The sequence below is a fragment of the Macaca fascicularis genome, chromosome 7 (genome assembly GCF_037993035.2).
Source record: "Macaca fascicularis isolate 582-1 chromosome 7, T2T-MFA8v1.1".
Classification (NCBI taxonomy): Eukaryota; Metazoa; Chordata; class Mammalia; order Primates; family Cercopithecidae; genus Macaca; species Macaca fascicularis.
In genome coordinates this window covers 7,277,055-7,298,596 of record NC_088381.1, presented here as the reverse complement: position 1 = coordinate 7,298,596, position 21,542 = coordinate 7,277,055, and the positions used below count along the sequence as shown (strand labels likewise).

The 21,542-nt window shown below is 43.6% G+C and overlaps 1 protein-coding gene across 22 annotated transcripts in view; it reads left to right on the top strand.

The window, feature by feature from the left end:
• Positions 1-974: 974 nt before the first annotated feature.
• Positions 975-21,542, top strand: part of FAN1 (FANCD2 and FANCI associated nuclease 1) — a 40,601-nt gene continuing 20,033 nt past the window's right edge. For 4 of the 22 annotated variants that reach the window (XR_012414715.1, XM_005559047.5, XM_045395216.3 and 1 more), the window contains exons 1-8: positions 1,363-1,776; positions 1,948-3,333; positions 5,541-5,681; positions 8,030-8,231; positions 11,196-11,429; positions 15,469-15,600; positions 17,836-17,944; positions 19,546-19,665. Coding sequence is in view for 15 of the 22 variants with exons in the window: in XM_005559047.5 (XP_005559104.3) it covers positions 2,103-3,333; positions 5,541-5,681; positions 8,030-8,231; positions 11,196-11,429; positions 15,469-15,600; positions 17,836-17,944; positions 19,546-19,665 (2,169 nt within the window). In the remaining 7 variants the exon portion in view is untranslated. The other 18 variants (XR_012414716.1, XR_012414717.1, XR_012414721.1 and 15 more) reach the window with 12 other exon arrangements.

The window sequence follows — 21,542 nt, the reverse complement described above, 5'->3', positions numbered from 1 at the left end:
CTTCTTCCACCAGAATGTATCCTTCATGACGACTTCCCCTCCCTCCAAGGAAGAATTTCCTCCCATTCCTCATCGTTCACTGCCACATATTTTCAGCATCTAAAATGTTACCCGGAATGAGGTAGGCAATCAATACATTCTTGTTAATGAACTCCCTATTTATGTCCTTATTCTCTTCAGTTTGCTCATTTATGCACTCATTCAATGTATATTTATGAATAATTACACAACGCTAGCCACTGCTGCAGGCAGCAGCGATGTTATAGTAAAGGCAACAAACACAACCAAAGGCAACAAACACAACCGCCTGATCTCAAGAAGCTTGCATTCTAGGTCATTCACGGTGGGCTGGAACACGCTGGTGTCAGTGCTTCAGGGCTGATTGTTAAATTTTCAGCTGTTAGGCCCGGCGGGGTGGCTCACGCCTATAATCCCAGCACTTTGGGAGGCTGAGGCGGGCGGATCACGAGGTCAAAAGATCGAGACCATCCTGGCTAACACAGCGAAACCCTGTCTCTACTAAAAATACAAAAAATTAGCCGGACGTGGTGGTGGGCGCCTGTGCTCCCAGCTACTCGGGAGGCTGAGGCAGGAAAATGACGTGAACCCGGGCGGTGGAGCTTGCAGTGAGCTGAGATAGCGCCACTGCACTCCAGCCTGGGCGACAGAGACAGAACGAGACTCCGTCTAAAAAAAAAATAATAATAATTTCAGCTGTTAAACACAGCCATTATTAAAAGTTAAATAAATTATATAACCTTACAAATAAATTACATTAAAAAGAGAAGTTATAAATACTCAAGACGCATCACTTCCTAATCGCTACCTTTTATTTCTTGGTTCTTGATTATTTCAAGGGAATCAGATAACCGGTGATTAGTACTATCTTTTGGAAAACCCAGCTCAGTGGTTTTCCAGCTGAAACTCCCTCTCTCTGATTGGCAGGAGTCAGCCTAAGTAGAGTTCCACGTGTTGGTTGCAGAAGTCGCCCGCCTTCTCGCAGGGGGCTGTTTGCTCGCTTTGACACTGACTGCTCCCGCAACAAACAAGTTTAGCCTGCTCGCCCTTCCCACCGACTGGGGAGAGAAGTCTCAGAGTGCACAGCAGCACAGAAGGCGTGCGGGGACGCACAGGCGCCTGCCTCTGCGGGCGGGAAAGGAAGGAGGCAGCTGGGTTTCCGCTCCAAGGCTCAGCCCGCCTCCGCCACCTAAGGTATGGGAGCCTTTAAACGTGGAAAGGAAAGGAGATCGATCACTCGAGCCTCCACTTGCCAAGCCTGTGGAAGCGAGACGCGGGGATCGGCTGGGAATGTCTGGAAGCGCCGGCGCGCGGAGCCAGGTGGGAGGTGCGCGGTGGCCGCGCGGGGATCTTGGGCGACAGGGCACCGAGGGAAGGAGGACGCGAGGGCAGCCGGGCCCGAGGGAGCAGGGAGGGTGGCTCGGGCTCAGTCGCGTGGCCCCAGGTGCGCGGCCTTGGCCCTGCAGCGCCCGCCGTGCTGGCCGGGGCCTCGGCTCCGCAGCAGAGGCCGGCGGTGGTGGCAGGCGGCGCGGGCGCAGCTGCCCGGGGCTGGGGCGTTTCATCTGCGCCGGCCTGTGGGGCGGGCATCACCCTGGGCCACGCGCTGATATTCTCCATCACACTCAGAAAAAGTTACTCATACGGTGGTCTTATAAAGGGTCTGAAGTGGTCAAATTGTCCCTTTTTAGAAACGGATAGTTTTAGGTCTTAAAGATGTCCTAGAAATTAGCCTTACAAGCCCGGCTATGTCATTTTATGGTAAGGGACCCTAAGATCGCGTACAGAGCTTGTCGGAGGGGTTTGGGCTTCTGTCTCACGCTCAGGGTTGTCTCTTCATTCCAGGAGACCTTGCTCTTCCACGTTTCAGAGTTCATTTTTCCCCTTGTTGAATTCATAGAAGTGTTTTAATTCATATGTTTCTTCTTGTAGGAAGAAGAAATTGTCTAGACGAATAACATGAGGTCACATAGAATCCCACTTTTGGTGACTGCAAGTCAAGAAAGTAAAAGTAAACCATTGCTATCTTTCACCGTAAATATCCTGTGTTTTACTGCTCAGAACATCCAGTTTTTCTAATACTCGTGATGTCAGAAGGGAAACCTCCTGACAAAAAAAGGCCTCGTAGAAGCTTATCAATCAGCAAGAATAAGAAAAAAGCATCTAATTCTATTATTTCGTGTTTTAACAATGTACCACCTGCTAAACTTGCCTGCCCCGTTTGCAGTAAAATGGTGCCTAGATATGACTTAAACCGGCACCTTGATGAAATGTGTGCTAACAGTGACTTCGTTCAAGTGGATCCAGGGCAGGTGGGCTTAATAAATTCAAATGTGTCTACAGTAGATTTAACCAGTGTTACCTTAGAAGATGTAACACCAAAGAAGTCACCACCACCAAAGAGAAATTTAACCCCTGGCCAAAGCGATTCAGCAAAAATGGACGGAAAGCAGAAGACCAGTCCCTACTTTAAAAGTAAGGATGGTGTGGTGTGCAAACATCAAGATACGCTGAGAAATCGTAGTGTGAAAGTCATTTGTTTGGGAAGCCTAGCATCTAAATTGTCCAGAAAATACGTAAAGGCTAAAAAATCAATAGATAAGGATGAAGAATTTGCCGGTTCTAGTCCACAGAGTTCCAGATCCACAGTTGATAAGAGCCTGGTTGATAACTCTTCAGAAATTGAGGACGAGGATCAAATTTTGCAGAACAGTTCTCAAAAAGAAAACGTGTTTGTATGTGATTCTCTGAAGGAAGAGTGTATTCCCGAACATATGATAAGGGGAAGTAAAATAATGGAAGCCAAAAACCAAAAGGCTACCCAGGAATGTGAGAAATCAGCCCTCAGCCCTGGCTTCTCAGATAATGCAATCATGTTATTTTCACCAGATTTCACTCTTGGGAATACATTAAAGTCTACTTCAGAAGACAGTCTTGTAAAGCAAGAGTGTACCCAAGGAGTGGTTGAAAAACGTGAGGCATGTCGTGAAGAAGTAAAAATGACTGTTGCTTCAGAAGCTAAAATGCAGCTGTCAGATTCAGAGGCAAAATCTCATAGTTCTGCAGATGATGCTTCTGCATGGAGTAACATCCAAGAACCTCCTTTGCAGGATAACAGTTGCTTAAACAGTGATATCCCTTGCAGCATTCCTTTGGAGCAGGGGTCAAGCTGCGATGGTCCCGGTCAAACAACTGGTCATCCTTACTACCTTCGGAGTTTCCTTGTGGTGCTGAAAACCGTACTTGAGAATGAAGATGATATGATGCTCTTTGATGAGCAGGAGAAGGGAATCGTAACTCAATTTTATCAGTTATCAGGTATCTTCCGCACGTGTTTGTTTTCAAGTGTTCATTCCCCTTCTGCTGCTCTGATTGGGGCATGGTGTGATGGGCAGTAATCTAGTGACCGCAAGGAGTCACTGTGGTGTTGTGAGTACCCTGTGGGAGTGTTGATGGCAGTCGGAGCATACTCGAAGGTTTTATTGAGAGGGATGCATGGAAAAGAGACAGGATTTTGTCCCAGGTGATGTTTACTCCTGCTGAACTTTGGTTACATTGGAAGCAGCTGTTTTTCGTTTATAGGTACATTTGTTAGTTATAAAACCACCTTTTCCAGCTTAAAAAAAAACAATACAATGTGACTGAGAAAAGCAGAGTTTGCATTTTGAGCGTGTAATCAGGCTTCCCATTAGGTTGTTTTGTTGTCCTCAAAGATGAAAGTAGAATAAAATACAATACAGGAAAAAACTAACTAACCTGAGGCATGTTTTCTTTCTCCCAACAACATTTTAGATTCATGGACTGTGCCTTTTAAAGACAGGGTGTGGAGGAAATGGAAACTTTCAAGCTGAAATTGGTACATTACAAATATTAGTCTATGCCTCAAGTCCTTGGCAGCCAGGGGTGGCTCCAAGCCAGTAGTGCAGGTTTGTAGTAAAAGCCACCCTTGTGTCCTTACAGTGTTATTCAGAGGGCCATGATGGCTCTGTGGAACCATGTCCCTGAGGGCAGGAAAAAACTTACGTGGTGGTCTCACTGTCCTTTAGTAAAATGCAGCCATGTGTGACTCCTCAGTAGATAAAAAAAGAGAAGAATCCTAAACATTACTATTAATGTTTAAGAGAAGGATTTTTGTTTTAAATTCGCACAGTGGAATTATGGTATTCCTTGTGTTACTTTTTAACAATAATTCTCTGGGCACAGCTGTGTGTAGTATCCACTTGCATCTCTACTTCTGCTGTTCTCACCAGAAGATGGACATAATAGCACATCGGCTTTTCTATCCAAACTAGTCACAGATCTTTGGTTGGGTGCTGATTGCATTCCTGTGAGTATTTCAGTGATTGGTGGTTCTGTGCTTCCATGTAATTGAGAAATAGGAACAGTTTTCCTAGTGCAAGTCCTGCATATGCATGTGTCTTGCACTCAATGGAGAATCATGTACAATCTGTTGGTGTGTAGAAATAATTACTGCTAATTGTTTTTGCCTTTTTATTTTTTTATTTTTAAGTTCTTTTAGAGACAGGGTTTCTGTCTGTCACCCAGGCTGGAGTGCAGTGGTGTAATCATAGCTCACTGTGACCTTGAACTCTTGGTCCTAAGCGAACCTCCTGCCTCAGCCTCCCAAAGCACTGGGATTACAAGCATGAGCCATAGGCTGGGTGTGGTGGCTCGCTCCTGTAATCCCAGCACTTTGGGAGGCCGAGGTGGGTAGATGGCCAGAGGTCAGGAGTTCGAGACTAGCCTGACCAACATGGTGAAACCCTGTCTCTACTAAAAATACAAAAATTAGCCGGGCATGGTGGCGGGCACCTGTAATCCCAGCTATTTGGGAAGTTGATACAGGAGAATTGCTTGAACCTGGGAGGCAGAAGTTGCAGTGAGCTGAGACTGCACCATTGCACTCCAGCCTGGGCAACAAGAGCAAAACTCCATCTCAAAAACAAAGAAACAAACAAACAAACAAAAAACCCACCAGCATGAGCCATCATGACAGGTCAATTTTGCCTTTTTAAAGAAGAAAGGAAAATAAATGTTGGAAATTTTCAAAATACAATTAAACCATTTTAGAGTTGGCCGAAATTTAAAGATAATCTGGGTAATAGGGAGATTGAAACCAAACAGGTTAATTAGGAAGCTTGGTCAAGATTGCTGGGTTAGAGATGACTGCCCTACTGAAGCTAGACATTTTTTTTTTGGAAAATTATTTCAGATTATTTTCAATTAAATCAGAATAATGCATATTAAGCTAAGAGTGGAGAACAAAATAAGAATTCTGGTTAGGGCTTTTCTGAGGGAGTAGAAATGTTGATGGCTAGAAAAGGGGGAACTTGATTTTAGAAGTTTTAAAATGGCCAATAATTGTTACCAAATTTTTAAATGTACTTTCAAAATGGTTTATACCATAAAATGATGGCCTTATACATGTGGTAAGCGTATGTGTATTTCTAAATAGTACATTTACTCACCTTAGGTTTAAAAGGTAAATGTAGTGATTTTCAACGTTTTTCTTAACTTTATTGCAGTTACTGGTCAGAAGTTATATGTAAGGCTCTTTCAACGTAAATTAAGCTGGATTAAGATGACTAAATTAGAATATGAAGAGATTGCCTCAGACTTAACACCTGTGATTGAAGAATTGAAGAATGCAGGCTTTCTACAGACAGGTATGACTAGTAGAAGGAAATGTGAAATGAAAATATGATCTGAAGAACTGAGCTTCTGCAGAATGGTGGCAGTATTATGGTGCCCTCCCCTGGGTGGTGCCTGGTAACTTACTATTTTTTAATTGAATTTTTAATCTAATTATTCATATAATGCTAAAGCCATTCTTAGCCTGAGTTAAGAATACTAGAATAATGAAAGGTGGTCTGCTGCTGTTTTCTGGACTGTGGCAGGTTTAGAACGAAAATCACCTAGAGATAGACATGGGTGTGTGCCACAGAAGAAATACATCCCGGCCGGGCACAGTGGCTCATGCCTGTAATCCCAGCACTTTGGGAGGCCGAGGCAGGTGGATCACGTGAGGTTGGGAGTTCGAGACCAGTCTGACCAACATGGAGAAACTCCGTCTCTACTAAAAATACAAAATTAGCCAGGTGTGGTGGCGCATGCCTGTAATCCCAGCTGCTTGGGAGGCTGCGGCAGGAGAATCACTTGAACCCGGGAGGCGAGTTCAAGTTGTGGTGAGCCGAGATTGCACCATTGCACTACAGCTCGGGCAACCAGAGTGAAACTCCGTCTCAAAAAAAAAAAGAAAAAATACATCCCTTCTTGGCACTCTCCTTCCAGCAAGAACTTGACTCATCTTAGTCAGAGTCCTCATCTTTATGATAGAGTAAAGCTGGTTGTTTGAAACCAGTATTGCCTCGGAGTACTTCATCTGCCCCCCGCCCCGTTCACACACAGACAGCTCTTCGATTATGCTGATTGCCTGAAGCGTTGTCGAATTGCTTTAAGCCTGTGTGAACACTAAGGGGAGTCTGCCTTCTGCAGTGATACCTTCCGTTGTCTTGTCAGTAGCATTCATTAAGTACCTACCCATGTACTGGGCACAAAATTGTACTATATTAGGAAAGGGAAATGTGAGCCTTCGGTTCAAGTTGCCGACATTTTAGACCAAAATAAGCAAATCAGCCAGATGGTTTCTTTGGGGCAGAGTTTGTTGTGGGGAGCAGTAAGTGGGATGAAGCGAAGTGAGCAGGAAGTGTGTTAGGGTGATTGTTAGGGTGGGGCCGGATGGGGTGGGGTGGGGAAAGTTGCGGGAGAGGCATAAAAGCTCAGTGAAGGAGCTTGGATGTGAACGGTTAGTGGTGGGACACAGGACCCTCTGCAGAGCAGCGCTTCCCACACATCAGTGCCAGCAGGGTCACCTGGGGACTTGATACTCAGTCCCCACCCAACTTGGAAAATGTGCAGATTCCATAAATTCATATGTCTGACAGGCATGCCAAGTGACTGCTGTGGGTGAGCCTTGACTTACCTTCAAATGAGCAACAAAACCAGGATTCTGGTGGCTCACTGTGGCACTCAATCAAGTGCAAGTCCCACCTATGCTCCAGCCCTGTGGGGCCTGGCTCTGGCTGTCCCTCTCGCTCTCTGCCACGGCCACCCAGCCCTCAGTGTTCTTCACCAGCATGAGCGCATTCCTGTGTCAGAGCCTTGCACTTTCCCCTCCACCCAGGTCAGTTTCTACCACGTGGCCACGTGGCAGAGTCCTCCTTTCCTTCACCTCTGCGTGGTGTCGCCTCGTCAGAGGTTTGCCTGACTGTACAATGTGAAATGCAGCCAGCCTCCTGCCAGCTTCGGTTTGCCTCCCCAAGTTGTGTTTTTCTTTAGAGCGGTTATTACCACCTGATAAATATGCCTATTCATTTAATTATTATGCTGGGAAGCTAGCTCCTGTGGATGGGATTTCTTTCACTGTAGCATGCCCGGGACCTTAGAACATTACCAGGCAGACAATGTACACCCAATAAATATTTGCTGAATGGGGGAAGAAGGCACTGCCCTAAACTGTGAAGCCTTGAAGGCAAAGACCAGTGAAGTCTGACTGAGCCGAATTCCTAGGCCAAGGTTGGTGTCGGGGCCCACAGTAGCCAAACAGGCTCACGAATGCCGAGTGGGCAAGAGAGGCTCTTGTGGGAAGAAGAGGGCCGATGCTCAGTTTCTCTGACCTGGTTTGAGAGGTCCCGTTTTGTAGGGGTTTCGTGAAGAGAAAGGCAGGGAGTATATATTCCAAGCAAGTGTTGAGATGCCCAAACCATAATGGCTATCCATGTGTGCCTTTATTTTAGTCACATTTTCCTTTAGATTTTAGTGAGAAATTCTATTATTCGATAACCCTTTTTAAGAGATATGATAGCATTATTAATATGTTAATAATTCCACATTTAATGATTGTTTTGGGCAACTAATTAAAATTTTCTTAGTAGAATTTCATTTTATTTTCATCTAAGGGAATAAGCTAGAAAATAGTAAAATTAAAAAAAATTTTTTTTTTTAACCATTTCAGAATCTGAGTTGCAAGAACTCTCTGAAGTGCTTGAACTCCTTTCTGCTCCTGAACTAAAATCCCTGGCCAAGACCTTCCATTTGGTGAATCCCAATGGACAGAAACAGCAGCTGGTGGACGCCTTTCTCAAATTGGCCAAACAGCGTTCAGTCTGCACTTGGGGCAAGAATAAGCCTGGAATTGGTGCAGTGATTTTAAAAAGGTTTTGTTGGCTATCGTTACAGTAAAAACGTTTAAAATGTTGATAGCACATATTAACTTACAGTAGATTGTATACTTGGTTTAACTGTAATTGTATATTTCAGTTGCAATTAGATTGAGAAGGCCGGAAAAGTCTTAATTGCAATAGCCTGGATTCTTTCTTGGGTTATTATTCAAAATTTTTGTCATAACACTGTGTTAATTTCCATGACCAAGAAAAATCAGAAGGCAGTGGGGCCTTTGGTAAATTCTATTATTTTATTTTCTGAGAAAAATACAGTTTTAAGTGATTCTTACAGGATTTTAGGCTAAACTATTAAGTCAAATTTTTATTTTAGTAAAGTTTTTGTTTACTAAACAAAGTATAATCAGGGAGTCTTAATGTGCAAGTTTTCATGAGTGTAAACATAACAGTTTACCAAACACTGTGAGTGGCTTCTTTTGTCCTTGAGAAGCCCTTGACCTGTTTCATTTGAAAATTATAAAAACTTTTAGAATTGATTTCTTTTGCCCATGTTATTTATATAATCAAACTATATCAACTTTAGTCTGGGAATTCACTACTCTGGAGTCACTGAGGATGAAATGAGAGGATGCTTTTGAAAAACACTTTAAAATGATGTTGTTATTTATTTTCTATGTTTATTTGGTATATTTCAGTTGTTATGAGCCCATCCTTGTTGGGGAGGTGCTATAAATACTAATCTTTAATGAAACATAGGTATAATAAGGCAGACATTATTAAGAAAAACGTCAATACAACACTTCAAAAAAGCTTGTATTACAGATTTTTAAAAAGTACTTTAATAAATCACATATTTGTAATTAATTGAGAAGTATAGAATCCTCATCTGTGTGGTATGTTAAATGTCTTCTAAGTCCTTTCTTTATCTAATTGTATTTCTTAAGTATTTGATGTTAACCTTATATGTAACATTTTATAGGCAAGTAAACATCAAAATTAGCAGCTCTCTGGCTGGGCACAGTGGCTCACACCTGTAATCCCAGCACTTTGGGAGGCCGAGGCAGGTGAATCACAAGATCAGGAGTTCAAGACCAGCCTGGCCAATATGGTGAAACCCTGTCTCTATTAAAAATACAAAAATTAGCCTGGCATGGTGGCACGTGGCTGTAATCCCAGCTACCTGCGGGGCTGAGGCAGGAGACTTGCCTGACCTGGGAGGTAGAGGTTGCAGTGAGCTGAGATCGTGCCACTGCACTCCAGCCTGGGTGACAGAGCGAGACTCCATCTTAAAAAAAAAAACAAAAAACTAGCAACCGTTTCTTGGTATATACACTTAACATAGAACAGCTAAAATAAATAAGATGAATGTATTTTATCACTGACTTTGGACTTGTAGGAAAATAGAATCCTCAAGGCTGTTTTAGTTCTAGTAAAAACCACTGTCCTTTAAGGTTGTCCTTTATTTTTTCATTCTGATGTAAAGCCCAGCAGTGGAATTTCAGGGCAGTTGCCTGGTGCTCTTACTCTGCTGTTATAATGAAGACAGGAAAAGGCACATTATTTATGCTTTTTTAATCCTTGCAGGAGTCATTGCTTAGTTTTCTGCGTTTAATGCTTCCTTTTCCAGGCTGGAGGCTGTGTCCACTGGGGGCGTCCCTGGGACTCTGCATGGAGGTGGATGAAATGGGTACTTTGGGGCAGTCTGTAGATGAGTGGCTCTCAGTTCAGTGGTGGTGTAATAGGAATCCCACCTCTTCCCCTTCAACTCCGTGATGGTGGCACTCATCTCTCCCACATCCTCAGGGATGCAGTGCTGCTTTTGATTTAGTAGCTTCTGCACCAGGAGGGTGTGACATCTTTCATTAGGCCAGTGGTTCTCAACTGGGGGCATCTGGCATCAGCTGGAGACATTTTTGGTTGTCAGTACTGGAGGTGATGAAGCTAATGGCATCTAGTGAATAGAGGCCAAGGACAGGACACTGCAGAGCATCCTAGAATTTACAGGACAGCCCCTGACAACAAAGAATTATCTAGCCTAAATGTCAATAGTGCTGACGCTGAAAAACCCTGCTATTGATGGTGTCTAAGCTGCTAGAGTCAGAGGGCCCACATGGTCCTGGGTTTAATTTAGACCTCCAAGCCCACCTTGCAGACATCCAGAATGGAACTGAATTCACTCCAGTGTTATCCTAGAATAGAGATGCTGCTGGACCATTCTGTACACTAGAGCAGGGGTCTGCAGCCCCAGGCCAGGGACAGATAATTATCCATTGCCTGTTAGGAACTGGGCCACCCAGCAGAAGGTGAGCAGTGTGCCAGACAGCATGACCTCCTGAGCTTTACCTCCTGTCAGTAATGCGAACCCGATTGTGAACTGTGCATGTGAGGGATCTAGGCTGCGCATTCCTTATGAGAATCTATTGCCTGATGATCTGAAGTGGAACAGTTTCATCCCAAAATACCTCCCCCAACCCCAGTCCATGGAAAAATTCTCTTCCATGAAACCACTCCTTGGTGCCAAAAGCGTTGCCGACTGCTGCATTAGAGAACAGCACCAAACTGTGGTGTATACATTTGCACCACATCTTGGTACACAAAATCCGATGTTTTGCCCAGAGCCTTTGATAATGACATTTTAAAGAAATACCATTATTTAATCTAAATCATCACTTGAGTAAAAAATTGAGAATTGCTTCATGTTGACTAGGTGATACTTTTCTGAAAGATTTCCTGGTATGTGAAGCACTCATGACCAGGGTAAACCCCATCCTACTTTGTGGCTGAGGAAGCAAAACCATGAGTGGAACCATTTGGAGATGTACATTCATTTACTCCTGTGTATCCCTGGGTGAGCTCTCAGTCCCAGAGCAGTTAAGTAATGCTCCAGTGTTTAAAATAGTGAATGTCATTTCTCTTTATTTTAGATGAAAATAATTTGTAAAATCTGACATCCAAATGCTTAAAGAGCTAAAAGTTGTTTCTACATTGTACATTTTTCAGAGCCAAAGCCTTGGCTGGACAGTCAATACGAATCTGTAAAGGCCCCAGGGCTGTGTTTTCCCGGATCTTGCTGTTGTTTTCGTTGACCGACTCCATGGAGGATGAAGACGCCGCTTGTGGAGGTCAGGGACAGCTTTCAACGGTCCTGTTGGTCAACCTTGGCCGAATGGAGTTTCCGACTTACACCATCAATCGGAAAACCCAAATCTTCCAAGACAGAGATGATCTTATCAGGTAAGATGATGTTAGCTCACTATGATATCTATATGTGTATTTCATAATATAGTAAAAGGTTTTATTATTTTTTTCCAGCCAAAATAGAAACATTTGGACATAAGTCCACAGCCAAAACAGTTTTTAATCACTTTTTGCCCCACTTATATACATTTCTATGACTATAGGGAAAATGTAGAAGTGTGCTGAGATTATGGTTGCCAAAACCCAAGGAATTTTGAATTAGAACTACAAAAACTTTCTCTGGTTTATGTTTCCAAGTACCTTTGGAAGGGAGTATTTTTTGTTTGTTTGTTTGTTTTGATTTAAGACAGGATTTCGCCCAGGCTGGAGTGCGGTGGCATGATCATGGCTCACTGTAGCCTCGACCTCCTGGGCCCAAGTGATCCTCCTACCTCAGCCTCCCAAGTAGCTGGGACCACAGGCACATGGCAGCACACTCAGCTAGTTTTTGTATTTTTTTGGTAGAGATGGAGTTTCACCATGTTGCCCAGGCTGGTCTCAAATTCCTGGACTCAAGCAGTCAGCCCACCTTGGCCTCCCAAAGTGCTGGGATTATAGACATGAGCCACCGCCCTTGGCCTGTATTTTTTGACACAGACATTTTAACAGACTTGGCTTATGAATATGTTGTTGGTATGAACAAGACTGAAGATGAATGTTTTCTTATTAATAACACTTTAGGTAAAGCTATTAATGACTTGTATATCATACATATGATAATTAGATATACAGATGATATTAGAAATTTTCACTAATTTATATTGGCACATGGATTTAGTGAAAATTTGGTTTGTCCAATAAAAGTGGTTTCTGAACTAAAAGAACTACCATGTGATCCACTAATCCCACTACTGGGTATATACCCAAAGGAAAAGAAATTGGTATATTGAAGAAATATCTGTACTCCTATGTTTATTGCAGTCTATTCACAATAGCCAAGATGTGGAATCAACCTAAGTGTCCATCAGTGGATGAATGGATTAAAACAATGTGGTATATATACACAATGGAGTACTATTGAGCCATAAAAAAGAATGAAATTCTCTCATGGTGGCAACATGGATGAGCTCAGAGGACAGTATGTTATGTGAAATAAGCCAGGCACAGAAAGACAAATACTGCATGTTCTCACTCATATGTGAGAGGTAAAAATGTGGATCTCACAGAAGTAGAGAGTAGAATAGTGGTTCCCAGAGGCTGGGAAGGATAGAGGGGAGGGGGACAGGGAAAGGTTGCTTAACAGACACAAAAGTGCAGCTAGATAGAAGGAATAAGTTCTTTTGTTCTGTAGCAGTGTAGGGTGACTATAACAACAGTTTATTATATATTTTTAAATAGAAGAATGGATTTAGAATATTCCCAACACAAAGAAATGATAAATGTTTGAGGCAATGCCTGGTATGGCAACACATGCCTATATTTCTAGCCACTCGGGAGGCTGGGGCAGGAGGGTCACCTGAGTCCAGAAATTCAGGACTAGCCCAGGCAATATAATGAGACCCCATCTCTAAAACATTTTTTGAAAAGTTTGAGGTGCTGGATATGCTAATTACCCTAATTTGATCATTATACATTGCATATATGCATTGAAGTATCATCATACTGTGCCACATAAATATGTGCAATTTTATGTTAATTAAGAATAATGATAGATGCCAGACAAATAATGGGATTACAGTATTAAAAAGCAGGTTTTGAAAAGAAAGAATAGTGTAGGTCTTACAGAAAAAAAATGTGAATTTCCTTAAAAAAAAAAACCTTTGATAAAAACAATTAATTTGGATTTCCCAAAATGTCACTTTTGATTCTTGATTTGGATTTCTGACTCAAATTTAACCAAAATTGATTCTGATATTTGCTTTTAGGAAAGTCCTTGAAGTGTTTCTAGGAAAGCCATGTGCTTTAAGAAGTAAGTTACTGAAATTTTTGGATCACAGCAGCGTCAGTATAATCTGATTTTGCCCATTTTACCTTAGCTGTCAGGAAGCTCAGTATCTTATTTGTGTTCAATTGGAATAACTTTTTTAGTAAAAATCTCTAATAAGACTATTTCTTCTTACCCTGTTTTCAGTTGTCTCATATCTTCTTTACCTTTTTTGTTTTTATTGGCTTTATGTTTTTCTGGCTTGTGAGAATGTATACTCTGAAGCCAAGTTCCAGTTTCTATACCAATGAACTGTGAACCCACCCTGTGCCTCAGTTTCCTCATCTGTCAAATGGGGAGAATAATAGTATATTTTTATAGACATGGGTGGGGTGAATGGGAAGTGCTTAGAGCCTGGCCTTGAGGAATGCCTACTACATGTTCATTATTATTTTAATTGTCATTATTAATGTTATACCCAAGTTCTATGACAAAACCACGGTTGACAAGTTGAAAAGGCATCTCATTCTTTCTAGAAAGTAAGTGTGCTGTAAATAATAAAAATAATGAAAACTCCCTTGGTTAAGCAGAGGGCCTTAACATGTAAATGAAACTGGATTTAATTGACTTCTGGAAAGGTAATAGTATACAATATCTGGTAATGTGATACCTGGCCAGGAAACCCTTGTTGTCTACCTCTGTACTTGAGATAATTTATCCTTTTAAAATTTTTCTCATTCATTCAGTACAAATGAGTGTTGAGTACCTATTATGTGACTTGGTTAGGGGTTGTAGCAGTGCACAAGAGAGAGCCTGCCGTCATGGGGCTATGTTTCCCTGGGGAGATAGAAAATAAACAATATTTCAAGTGTGTGAGAAGTGCTGTGATAATTGAGAGGCAGGCTGGAGAAGTTCTTTATCGACAGAGTGGCCCTGGAGAGGTGACATTTGAAGTGGGACTTGAGGATGAGAATGAGGTAGCCGTGTCAGGGTCTGGGCGCCTGTGTCCCGGCCACGAGATAGCACAGGCCCTGAGGCAGGAGAGAGCTTGCTGAGTTGGAGGAGCTCAGGAGACCCCTGGCTAAGATTGGGGGGTGGCCAGGACTGGGTTGGTGGCAGCGGCAGTGGAGAGAAGTGAATGTGTGTGAGGCGGTTTGGAAGCAGAAAAGACAAGACTTGATCCTGATGTGGGCGAGAAGGAGAGGAGTGGATCAAGGATGGCTCTGGTGTTTGCCTTGGGTGGAGCGCCATCCACTGAGGGGGATTGGTGCTGGAGGCGTCAGTGTGTGGGGTGCTCTTCAGCTGTTTGGTTGAAGCTGTCGTGTGTGGCATTGGACTTGCCGTCAGGAGCTCAGGGAATGGGTCCGGCCTGGAAAAAGTCAACATTTTGAGAGTCAGTGGGATATGGACAGTGTTTGAAGCCATGGAACTGAATGAGCAGCGTATTATAAAAGAATTAGATCTAAGAATTTGTGAGCAAAATTTGACATTTGGAGGCAGTTTCTTTACTCTTACTTTACAGTGTTTGTACATACTGATATTATGTGCTTTAGGCTTTTCTTTTAGATATGAGACCAAAATACAATGAACATGTACTCAAACTGTTAACAGAATTTGCTGGTCAAATGTCTTTGTTTTGGTAGCTAAAGGAGCGATGAAAAATTGTCTTTCTTAAGCTAAGTTGTAACATTTCAGCATTGCCATCTCCCAAAGAGCATCCCTTAGTTATTTTGAAATATTCCAGGTAATCCTTTTAGCTTGGGCAGCATCCCCTCTGGCTGGCTCTGATTGTAAATGATTAAATCATCAGATCTACATCTGACTGTAATTCTGACGTCGCTTACATGTTTGCTGTCACATTGTTGAATGAGTGAATGGATGAGTGCCAGAATCAGGAAGGATGAGCTGATCCATATCACATTGATAGAATGGAACATGTTATGTAATGATACAGCACAAATGTTTTTATCTTTCCACTTGGGCTTTCTGTATCCGTTCTGGGCCACTCCAGTGATCTAGTTAAGAGAAATTATTACTAGAATAAAATATAAGTGGCCCTCATATTTTAAAAAACACACTTCTGCCTTTCAGAGTGAGATCTAGTGGCTAGGATGTGGTCATTCTATGGGAATGCTTATTCTTATTTGGAACTTGGATGGCATTTTCCTCCAGATATGCAGCAGCCACGCACATGCTGAGTGACATTTCTTCCGCAATGGCCAACGGGAACTGGGAAGAAGCTAAGGAGCTCGCTCAGTGTGCAAAAAGGGATTGGAACAGACTGAAAAACCACCCTTCTCTGAGGTGAGAGTTTTTCTAGGTGCCTGCCAAAATTTATACATTGACCAGGTTGTTCCAAACACAGTAGCTTTCTTCATGAAGAATGTACTCCTTTTGCTCTGTGGTTAAACCAGCTGTGGAATTGAATTTTGTACCCGCTTTGCCTAGAGTGAAAGTGCTGTGTGCCATAGAAGGAAATGTCTGAAGGTTTAAAGTGAATTTGATATAACTCAGATCCCTGGGCAACACACATGCCAACCCCATACTTGGCTTGTCGCATGCCATCTGTAGGGGTGTTGGCCTCCCTGAGTACTGGTGAGCTGAACTGAAACGTGAGGGAAGCCAGTAGCAGGACGAATGTGGGAAGCATGGTAGGTGTGTTCTTCTGAAGGACATTCAAGTAGGTGTTACAAACTCTGCAAAAGACAGCTCAAGCGAACTTCAGAGTTCCAGGCACACAGCACATGATCTTTTATCTTGTTTGAAAATGGTAAACATCTTCAATATTTAAGACATTTTTTCCTTTGTTGTTACATAGTGATGAGAAAAATTAGTATTTTCAGATGCCACTTTCAAAAAATCATTTAGGATATACAGTTGATCCTTGAATAACGCAGGGGTTGGGGTACCGACCCCTCAGACAGTCAAGAATCTGTATGTAACATTTGACTTTCGCACTACTTAATTAATAGCTTACTGTTGACTGGAAGCCCTACCGATTACATAGTCAATTAACACACATTGGATATGGTACACGTATTATATGCTGTATTCTTATAATGAAGTAAGCTAGGGAAAAGAATGTGTTATTAAAAAAATCATAAGGGGGCTGGCACGGTGGCTCACACCTATAATCCCAGCACTCTGGCAGACTGAGGCGGGCGGATCACCTGAGGTCAGGAGTTCGAGATCAGCCTGACCAACATAGAGAAACTTCGTCTCTACTAAAAATACAAAATTAGCCGGGCCCGGTGGCACCTGCCTGTAATCCCAGCTACTCAGGAGGCTGAGGCTGGAGAATCGCTTGAACCCAGGAGGTAGAGGTTGTGGTGAGATCACGCCCTTGCACTCCAGTCTGGGCAACGAGCAAAACTCTGTCTTAAATAAATAAATAAATAAATAAATAAATAAAATAAAAAATAAGGGGCTGGGCGTGGTGGCTCATGCCTGTAATCCCAGCACTTTGGGAGGCCGAGGTGGGTCAGGAGTTCGAGACTAGCCTGGCCAACATGGTGAAACCTCGTCTCTACTAAAAATACAAAAATTAGCTGGGTGTTGTGGCAGGTGCCTGTAATCCCAGCTACTCAGGAGGCTCAGGCAGGAGAATCACATGAACTTGGGAGACAGAGGTTGCAGTGAGCCGAGATCGCGCCACCGCACTTCAGCCTGGGTGACAGAGTGAGACTCCATCTCAAAAAAAAAAAAAAATCATAAGGAAGAGAAAACATATTCACTGTTCATTAAGTGGAAGTGGATCATGATGAAGGCCTTTATCCTTGTTGTCTTCACATTGAGCAGGCTGCAGAGGAGGAGGAAGAGGAGGGGTTGGTCTTGCTGCCTCAGGGTTGGCAGAGGCAGAAGAAAATCTGCATGTAAGTGGAGCCGTGCAGTTTAAACCCATGTTGTCCAGGGGTCAACTGTATATTTATAAAGAAATAATATTGACTTAAAAATCACAGGAAGTTAGATTACTATAAACAGAGGTTGATAAACTTCTGTAAAAGGTCACATAGTGAATATTTTAGGCTTTGCAGGCCGTATGGTCTCTGTGGCACCAAATTTACTCTGCTGTTGTAGCGCAAAAGCAGCCACAAGAAGTATGTATGCAAATGAATGAGCCTGGCTGTGTTCCAGTTAACTTCATTTGTGGACATCGGATTTGGGTTTCCATATAATTTTCATCTACCAAAGTGTATTATTCTCTTGGATTTATTTTAACAATTTAAAAACGTAAAAATCATTCTTAGTTTGCAGGACGTAGAAAATCAGGTGGCAGGCCCTGGGTTTGGCTGTGGGCCGGAGTTCGCTGACCCTGGTTTAGAATGACTAGTTCTCATCTTCCTCCACTGTCTGAGTGACCTAGGACGTGGCAGCTGGCTGTGAGAATGTAGGTTTGTGGTATAGAAAATTGTACACAACTGAAAGTTATTTAGAATGTATCTTTTTAAAAGATAGGAATTCAGTCTTTGTCACTTCTTATTATTGTCTTATAACAAATGAACCAAATTATTAAACTCCTGGTATATGTCTTCATTTTAGATGCCACGAAGATTTGCCACTCTTTCTGCGGTGTTTTACTGTTGGGTGGATTTATACAAGGATTTTGTCTCTGTTTGTGGAAATACTGCAGAGACTTCACATGTATGAGGTTAGAGCACAGGTCCCTGTCCCCCTCCCCTCCCCCGTGCCCCATTACTGATTTGACGGCATTAAGCACATAAGGGACAGCTGTCGGGATCAGCGTTTTCTACTTATTTGGTTAGCACACAGTAATATAAGGGAGGCATATTTGTTTTGTTTTGTCTTTTTGAGACAGGGTCTCACTCTTCACCTAGGCTGGGGTGCAGTGGCATGGTTCAGCTTACTGCAGCCTCTACCTCCCCGGCTCAAGTCATCCTCCTGCCTCAGCCTCCTGAGCAGCTGGGACTATAGGCATGCACCACCATGCCTGCCTTATTTTTGTATTTTTAGTAGAGGTGAGGTTTCACCATGTTGCTCAGGCTGATCTCCAACTCCTGGGCTCAAGTGATTTGCCCACCTTGACCTCTGATGCTTTGAAGTGGGGGGCCTGAAGTGTAGAGATTATAGGTGTGAGCCACTGTGCCTGGCCAACGAGGGCATATTTAATGTAGGCAGCCCGCTGTCTCTTGGATTAGTATAGAGAAGAAGGTGAAGACGGACAGCTGTTCTGTTTGCCTGTGTGTTGATGAATCTGTGTCCCAGGACAGCCTGGGGGTGGCGGCCAGCATCCTGGAGGGTGCCCCACAGGTCTGCAGCCTGAGCCTGAGTCTTTTTCAGAACTCCGTGTGAGACTTGGGAGGTCCCAGAAATCCCTGAGGGAGAAATCTCCCGTTTCCTTACTCTTCCCTGTCAGCTCTCATGGATTGTCTGGAGATAATTTATAATCACAAATCAGAAATCTGTCATATCCTTATACTAAACTTTGTGAAATTGCTAGATTTCACTTATGTTGTGTTTGATATTTCTATATTGAAAATGTTATCTCCAGACCAGGCATGGTCAAAAATATACGTATGAAAAACAAGAAGAAAAGAAAATGGGATCTTACAAAGAGGATGTGCGAAGCTGGGTTCTTGGCGTGTGGTCTGTGCATCCCGGGGGATCGATGGGTGGGCTTTGGGGAAATCTGTGAATCTCAAACTTGCATGTGTATGGAGGTTTATGCATTTTTTTGGGGTAAATCATTCCATATTGCAAAGACGTCCATGAGCCACAGAGGATGAACAAACAGAATGACCGAACAGTCTGTACATAATCTAAGACCAGAGAGTCTCCCTGTTGAGTTGAAGTGTTTGTATGAGGACACCCCTAATTCCTTTCCTGCCTACCCCAAATCCCTCTTGCAGTTGGTCCTGTGACCTACTGTGTTCCCAGAAGTATGTGGGTTTGCCAGCTGTGACCAGTGCTCAGCTGCCTGGAGCTTGACTCTGTGTGACTCTGCACTGGTTGACTGGTTTGCAGAGAACATTCTGCAGCACTCACAGATGTCTGTACCCCAGTGCCAGCCGGCAGGGACCCGGTGAAAAGTAAGGATGCCTCAGGGAACTCACACCCACTCCAGAAGGCACCTCAAAGTCCCTGTCCTGTCAGTTCCGGGTCCTTGGCCTCATTGTAGAACGGAAAGATACGCATTATAAATAGGCTTTACCAATCCTATGGGCTTGTAAATGTCATTACAGCTGGATTTTTTGTGAATCTAACGAGCTTTCTTTGTTATTGTTGCAATAGGAAGCCGTCAGAGAACTTGAAAGCCTTTTGTCTCAGAGAATTTACTGTCCTGACAGCAGAGGCCGGTGGTGGGATCGACTGGCCCTGAACTTACACCAGCACTTGAAGCGCCTGGAACCGGTATTCAGTAATGAAACACACCTGAAATGCCTTTTCATTTTGGAATCAGCTTTTAAAATATGGCAAACTTAAATGCCTTAAAGTCTTACAACATGTATTTCGTTTGTTAACATTCTTCTTTTGTCTGTGTTCTCCCAACCCCAAAATACCAGGGATGCCAGCGCAGCCTGAGCACAGAGGCTTCAGCCTGGGCGACGGAAGCTTTTGTCTTCTCTCCGCTGATTGGCGAGATGGGCCGGCTGTGGACTCTGTGCTGGGATTTAGGAGTCAGGATCTAGGAATTAAGGGAGACGGAGAGTCCGACGACTCAGCTGTCAGCAAGTGCCTTCAAGGAAGGCGTTTGTTTTGGAAATGGTGACTTTGTTCATTTGTGGCACAGGGTCTTCAGGTCTCCAGGTAGAAAGATTGGCGAGAAATCGTTCCTTTCCTTGTCTTACTGCAGGTCCTTTATTCGTGACTCTGTGCTTCTGTGAGGTGTTTGGCTCTGCCATTGGGAAGCGCTGTTTGACCTTGAGCAGGCACCAGTGCTCCCTGTGGTGGCGACCTTGGGGGCACTTGGAAGCGCAGGGATTCTGTGGCCACTGCAGGCAGGCAGGGTGACGCCGCAGAGCCTGTGCCTCTGGGCTAGGCAGCAACAGTGGTTCTTTGTGTGGCCGCCAGCAGGCCCCACCCTGTCTCTCTTCCAGCCTTGCATTTGAGTTGAATGGAGGGGACTGTGCCTCTGGGAGCTTTTGATTTTTTCAGTGGCCCATTAAGTGAATCGGGGTGATGTAGGGGTGGAAAAAAATGACCACGGGATAGGAAATATGACATCTTGTTTTTATTGCCGTAAACTGAAAAAGTGCCTTGTTACCTAAAGTATCAGGGAAAGAGCCAGTAAAGCTATTTCCTCTCATGGAGGAGGGCGTGGGGCTTCCTTACCACTCGGTGTTTACTGAGGCTGAAATAGCAAGAGAAAGCATCGGTAGCCCAGAACCAAATACAGAAGGAGAAAGCTTGTGTTTGTCACCTTTCTTTCAATGAAATAAAAGTTCAAGAGAGTACAGATTTCCCCTCCGTTCACAGTTCTGCTAGGGGGTAGACAAGCCACTGAGCTTATTTTTGAGATTTAAGCTAAGCCTAGTTCCTCCTAACCTGTTCCCAGAGGTCTTACTGGTCACACTCACAGCTCTTATTATTTCATTAGTGTTCTTTCATCTTTACCTCAGTCTCCAAGGAAGTTGATCTCCTCGCTGAGTGCTTGTTCCTGCAAAGTGCCCTGCAGCCAGCCCAGGCCTGGCCAGGGCAGAGGTGGAGCCAGCTGGGCCCTCCCTTTCCGAGGCCAGGCTGCTGCTGCCCGGCACCGTCTTCTGCCAGCGAACAGGGTGCCCTTCAGAGTCTCATTCTCCCATCTTCATTCCTTTCAGCCACCCAACTCCGGATGGCTTGAGCCTTCACTGATTTTCAATTTCTTGGATTTTATTTTTCTTTCACTTTTTATGTTTCTGTCGTGGTAAAATAAATTTAACATCCCTAAAATTTGGCAAATTTTAGCCATTTTTAGGTGTACAGTTCAGTGGCATTCATGGTACTCACAACGTGTGACCACTGCCTCTCCACTGATCACTCCAAACAGATACACGGCAGCCATTAGGCAACTACGCTCCGCTTTCCCTTCCCCCAGCCCTGGTGACCTCTCATCTACTTTTTGTGCCTGTGACTGTGCCGTTCATTTCATTCATTTCATTGAAGTGGAATCCTACGATATTTGTGGTTTTGCATCTGGGGTATTTTGCTCAGCATCATGTTTCTGAGCTTCACCCGCATCGTGGCACGTGTCAGGCCTCCGTTCCTTTTCCAGGCCGAACACACTTCCACTGTAGCATCTGATACCACAT